The sequence below is a fragment of the Notothenia coriiceps genome, unplaced genomic scaffold, assembly GCF_000735185.1.
Source record: "Notothenia coriiceps isolate Sejong01 unplaced genomic scaffold, NC01 NC01_scaffold00007892, whole genome shotgun sequence".
Lineage (NCBI taxonomy): Eukaryota > Metazoa > Chordata > Actinopteri > Perciformes > Nototheniidae > Notothenia > Notothenia coriiceps.
The window spans coordinates 45,868-52,141 of record NW_011340593.1 but is presented as its reverse complement, the minus strand read 5'-3'; the positions used below and the strand labels follow the sequence as shown (position 1 = coordinate 52,141).

Here is a 6,274-nt window from a genome sequence, read left to right as displayed (position 1 = left end):
GACACGTCCGGGAACAGCATCACTTGGCGATCTTTGTAGAATATTTTACCCATTTGTCTTGCAGCATTCTGAACGGGGACTTTATCCTTGTAATTAAGGAACTTCATGATCAGTGGTCTAGGCGGGCCACCAGCAAGTTTAGGGCCAGAGAGCCGATGGGCTCGCTCGATAACAATAGGAGAGGCTGGCGGCGCTAATCTCAAGGCTTCAGGGAGCCAGGATTCCAGGAATGCGCAAATATCCTTCCCTTCTGCCGCTTCAGGTAAATTCACCAATCGTAAATTGGATATTCTGCTCCTGTTCTCAGAGCTGTCCAGTTTCGAGGTAAGCTTGGCAACTTGTTCTTCTAGGCTCACGGCTCTCCTCTGCAGGGAGACGACGTCATCTTCGGCGTTTGATATTCGCTCCTCCGTCTCGGATATTCTCTTCTGACAATTGGTCAGCTCACTTTTAACGCTGTTGACTGCTGCAAGTAGCCCATCCAATTTAGACGAAAACTCTGTCTTCAGGCCATTTATTGCTTGTAGGATAGCATTGTCGGTGTTGTCAGTGGTAGCGTTAGCTTCTGAGCTACCCTTGCACTCCTTGCTAGCTGAGTTGTCGCATTGTAGCGTGGCCATGGCGTCCTCACTTGCTCCGTCTTCTGTTCAGTCTTCTGACTTTTTTTTCTTTTTTTGACGGTTTCTGTGGCATAATGGATGTTGCGGGGGTTTAGAAGCAAATACAATGCAGTTTTAGGTGGGTTCCGATTAATTAGAATAGGATTTTAGTAGGAATAGCAACCGTGCTGGGGAGTGTCAGCCTCTCAGCTCAGCGCCATAACCGGAAGTCCACTTTTCTACTTTTACTTGAGGAACATTTTGAATGCAGGACTTCTACTTGTAACAAAGTATTCCTACACTCTGGTACTTCTACTTTTACTTAAGTACAATATTGTATTACTTCTTCCACCTCTGAAAACAACACTGATGTCCTTTTGTATTTCACTGTACAGACCTGCAGCATCCTACTTGTCCACTAAACGGAGCTGTTAAAGTTCTGCACTTTGAACGGAGTAATACACCTTTGAACCACCAGAGTGCACTACTACTTAACCATTTGAGGCTCCTAACAGTGTTTTGAGAATGATGAGAATCAGAATACCTTCATTCGTCCCACAGGGGACATTTACAATGTTACAGCAAAAGTGAAGAGCCAAACATAGCAAAATATTAATTAGGAGGCATGCATGAAGATGAAAACAGAAATTATTACACACATTTACAAAAATAATGATAGGCAATAGATTTTTAATTTTGTATAAGTATAGTATGTATAAAGTAGTGTGATAGCAACGTAGTTCAAGTGGAAGTATACTGTATATATTATGAGGTAGTATAAGGTATCCTGCATTGTTTGCCATGGTGCTATTTTGTGTGGGTCCCTCTCTGTTTCCAGTGCATTAGTCCCTGGTCAGATGTACACGGTGGATGTGTTGACTCAAAGTGGAATCAGACCGGATGAATTTCCCTCCACCAGCCACTCAGCTGGACCCCTGCAGTTCTGGACACGTAGGTTACATATCATCATTCAAAAGCTATTAAAACAAGCATAACAACACGGCTGGTCGTTAGATCACTCCTGTATTAAAAATACAACACACATCTCTGCACATCAGCACAGAGCGTAGATATTAGAGAAGCCAAAGACAGCCAGTCTAAATGACTTTGACAGTGACCAATCAGCATGAGGACAGGCGGGTTCATTTTTCATTGATGGACTGATAGTTTAATGTGTTGTTGCCTAATAACAACATACCTTGCTATCTGTTGTAAGTTTCAACCCTGACATCCAATTATTGCATCATTACTATTAAAAAATAATAGTCATCTATATTAAAGTATTGTATTACATTATCTTAGATCTTGTACTTGAGTAAAAGTAGAAGTACCAGAGTGTAGGAATACTCTGTTATAGTAAAAGAACCTGCATTCTAAATGTTACTCAAGTAAAAGTAGAAAAGTATTAGCATGAAAATATACGTAAAGTACTAAAAGTGAAAGTAATCATTGTGCAGATTGGTCCATCTCAGAATAATATATATGATATGTTTTATAATGATTGATCATGAAAGTGTTCTCAAAGCTGGTAAAGGTGCAGCTAGTTTGAATGACTTTGTACACTGCAGGGTAGCTTGTGTATTTACTCCAGGTGGAACTAAAGTCTGATTTAACACTTGATTATATTTCACATCATTCATCCACATCTGTGAAGTAACTAAAGTTATTCAATACATGCAGTGGAGGAAAAATAGACTATTTACCTCTGAACTGTAATTGGTCATAAGTTTGAAGAAAACTAAATACTCAAGTAAAGTACAAGTATCTCAAAATTGTACTTATGTACAGTACTTGAGTAAAGGAACTTAGTTACTTTCCACCATTGAACAGCATACAAGTCCAGGTGACAAATGTTTTAAAGCACAGTACAACAAACTGACAGTGTAGGTGAGAATCAGTTCAAATCAAGTTAAAGAACAGTTACTTGCAAAAAGAATACTTTCGCTGCTATCAATGAAGAAATGTGAGCATCCACATGTGTTTTCCCCTCAGGGCCTCTCCCCCCACAGAACCTCTCCCTGTCACATGTGACCACTAACTCAGCACTGATCACCTGGAGCCGCTACCCGAGAAACGTCCCAGATGGCTTTGTGGTCAACGTGACCCGAGGGTTGAACACGAGGAGTCGCTTCCTGCCCAATGGGAAGCTGGGATCATATACCCTGCGTGAACTGACTCCAGGACAGCAGTACCATGTGGCTGTAACGTCGGTGAAAAGCACAGCGCAGGAACAGATCCACAGTGTACACCAACACCTAGCCTTTACTACCTGTGAGTGAAAACATGTTTATAACCCTTTCATTTACATAAACACATGCAATTAGGTGTGTTTTCAAAGAGCCTTTCAGTATCATGAATGCCTTAGAGGTCAGTGAGACAAAAGAAAAAGATCTGCTGATTCCTTTTCTCAATTGCAGGGGGGTCAAAGGTTTCCCCAGAATAATATCATGAAGTTCCTCAAAAATGTTTTTCATCTGTAGACAAATCATGTTGTTTACGGAAGCTTTAGTCAAACAGGAGATACAACTATTTAGAAAATGATTTCTCACATTGTTGATGCCCAGCTATTTATAACTATATAAATATACAATTTAGCTTCACTGAATCTATCAAATGTCATATGATAACAAATAAGTCCGTAAAATAGTCTCTATTTAGAATCTAGCAGAATTCTTTGAAATTACTTCTTAAAACTCTCTTTATTAAAGCCTTTCATTAATAATACCACTACTTGATTTGACTCTATATCCATGTTTGATTTCATTTGACTTTCTTTTTTATATTGTTGCAACGTTGTATAGCTATCGTGGTGGGTGGGGATTGTTGACCTCGTCTTCTGTTTCATGTTAGCTTTGTAACTTTGTTTTGAATAGTGCTGTAGAAATAGTTATTATTATTTGTATTATTATTATTATGATTATCTTTGACCCAGTGCCAATAGGTGAAATATCAGAGAGAAGAAAGAGGCCAGCCGGGAATGGACAGGGGGCTCATGTGGGACACACACTTCCCCCATCTCAGCCCCAGGACCTGGGGGCTACAACAGAAACAGAGAACTCAAAGGAGCTGCCTAGGTAAACGCAGAGTGTAGGTGGTTATTAAAAAGGGGGGGTGGATCAGGGTCCTTTGCTCTGCCTTTCCTTTCTGTCTCCTCACAGTCAAATAAAAGAGGAAAGGCCACAGTGTGTCCACTCATATGTCTAATTGAAAATACATTTTGACTGGTTGCCAGAAGCATACAACTTGTTTTAGAAGATGTTGATTCTTTCCGAGATAGTATGGTATTTATTATTACTTATTTTCTTCTTTCTTTTTTGTTTCTTTTTAATACCAATACCTCTTTTATTTAGTTGTTTGTTTGCAATTCTATTTTTAAAGTCTTTTTTTCTTAATATTTATTTTTACTTTTACAAATCCCAGCATAAAGCTATTTACCTACAGTGGAGGAAATAATCATTTGATCCCTTGCCAATTTTGTAAGTTTACCCACTTACAAAGAAATGAACAGTCTGTCATTTTAATGTTAGGTTGATTTTAACAGTGAGAGTAAGAATATGACAAAGAAAATCCAGAAATTGACATTATATAAAAGATAAACTGATTTGCCTTTAATTGTGTGAAATAAGTATTTGATCCCCTAGCAACCAACAAGAATTCTGGCTCCCACAGACCGGTTACATAAGTCCTCTTCCTTTAAGAAAATACTCCTAATATCAACTTGTTACCTGTATAAAAGACACCTGTCCACAGAATCAACCAATCAGATTCCAACCTCTCCACCATGGGTAAGACTAAAGAGCTGTCTAAGGACCTCAGGGACCAGACTGTAGACCTGTACAAGGCTGGGACTGACTACAAGACCATGAAAGATCAGCTTGGTGTGAAGGAGACAACCGTTGGTGCCATTATTCAGAAATGGAAGAAAGACAAAATGAGCATCAGTCGCCCTCAGTCTGGGGCTCCACACAAGATCTGGCCCCGTGGGGTTTGATGATCATGAGAAAGCTGAGGGATCAGCCAGAACTACACAGGAGGAACTTGTTAATGATCTCAAGGCAGCTGGGACCACAGTCACCAAGAAAACTATTGGGAACACACTACACCATAATGGATCAAATGAGAAGAGAAGAGAGATGCTGACTATAACCCCAGAACACCATCCGTCAGCATGGAGGTGGAAACATTCTGCTTTGGGGTGTTTCTCTGCTAAGGGGACAGGACCACTTCGCTGCATCGAGGACGTGGGTCATGGATGGGTCATGGAGGGGTCTTCCAGCAGGACAATGACCCTGAACATACGGCCAAGGCAACAGTGATCTGTGGAGGGAGCTGAAGCTTCCAGAGGCCAAGCATCAGCCTCAAAACCTGAAGGGTTTGGAGAGGATCTTCAGAGAGGAGTGGACCAATATCCTTCCTGAGATATTCACAAACCTGGAGACCAGCTACAAGAAGCGTCTGACCTCTGTGTGTCCAGCAAGGGTTTCTCCACCAAGTACTAACACATGTTCCGCAATGGGGTCAAAGACTTATTTCACACAGTTAAATGCTAATAAATGTTTATCTTTTATATAATGTCAATTTATGGATTTTCTTTTTGAAATTCTTATGATTTCCTCCACTGTATATACAGTACATTGGCCTGTCTGGACATTGAAAGTTCTTGATCCTTGTATGCCGTTCAATAAACAACACAAACAGAACATTGGTAAGACTTTCATCTGGTAATCCAGCTGTCCATGCTAAACAACTTGCTTTTCCTCTGCAGATACACAGAGCTCATTGACAGAAGGGGAAAGATAACAGCTAAGTTTACTCACCTGCCTCGAAAAGCCGTTCGACATCGCACCAGTAAGTACAATAAGTAGAAATAAACATTAAGGAGAGTGTTACAGTTATAATACTAAAACATGAATTCTGTTGTTTACTGTTTTTTTTCCAAACGGTAATGTTGCACCCAATAAAGTAATTCACTGTGCTTCCATGCAGAAATGATTGACATCATTCTATGACATCTAATAACATGCCGCACCAACATATTCAACAAGTTCTGGTTTTGCTCAGGATGTTCAAAGAATTAAAGTCAGTCTTTTATGGTCGTAAGCATCAATGATAAATAGGTGTTACTCTAGTGTAAACTAGAATCAGATCCAGTTATCCAACACATGCTGTCCATTTTATCTAGCAGGGTTTAGATGAAACCAGACAAGTCAGAAAATGTATGGAATACACTTCCTTTGTTCCCTTTTAATTCTCATATGATAATGTTTCATAGTGTATTTAACTCAATGCATCCCAGTGCAGTGGTTTATGGTGTATATCCTATAGGGACAAATTGTTCTACAGATATTATCTTGTGCTCTAGACCAGTGGTTCTCAACTGGTCAGGCCTCGGGACCCACTTTTTCCCTGGCCAATAGATCGTGACCCGAAATTTTGAACCACTCTATTCAACAAAAAATCCTGCAGTAATATATACGCTTTGCAGCATACAATATTAATTAAAGTGAAGTACAGTGCATATATCCCTTATATCCCTTCACAGAACAAAATAATGCTTTTAAATAAGATTTAATGAGATGATGGAATCAAAGCTCAACTGTATAACATAAAAAGGCACACATGCTGAAAACCTAACCCCAGAAGGGGGGTCTGGGGGGATTGTCCCCCAGGAGATT

The 6,274-nt window shown here is 39.9% G+C and overlaps 1 protein-coding gene across 1 annotated transcript in view; it reads left to right on the top strand.

The window, feature by feature from the left end:
* The first annotated feature begins 1,068 nt into the window (after positions 1-1,068).
* The window catches only part of LOC104944319 (sushi, nidogen and EGF-like domain-containing protein 1), a 13,087-nt gene continuing 7,881 nt past the window's right edge, over positions 1,069-6,274 (top strand). The window contains exons 1-4 of the mRNA XM_010769837.1: positions 1,069-1,550; positions 2,592-2,870; positions 3,532-3,673; positions 5,365-5,447. Of these exons, the coding sequence (XP_010768139.1) occupies positions 1,457-1,550; positions 2,592-2,870; positions 3,532-3,673; positions 5,365-5,447 (598 nt within the window). The 5' untranslated portion in view covers positions 1,069-1,456. The remainder of the gene's footprint in view (positions 1,551-2,591; positions 2,871-3,531; positions 3,674-5,364; positions 5,448-6,274) is intronic.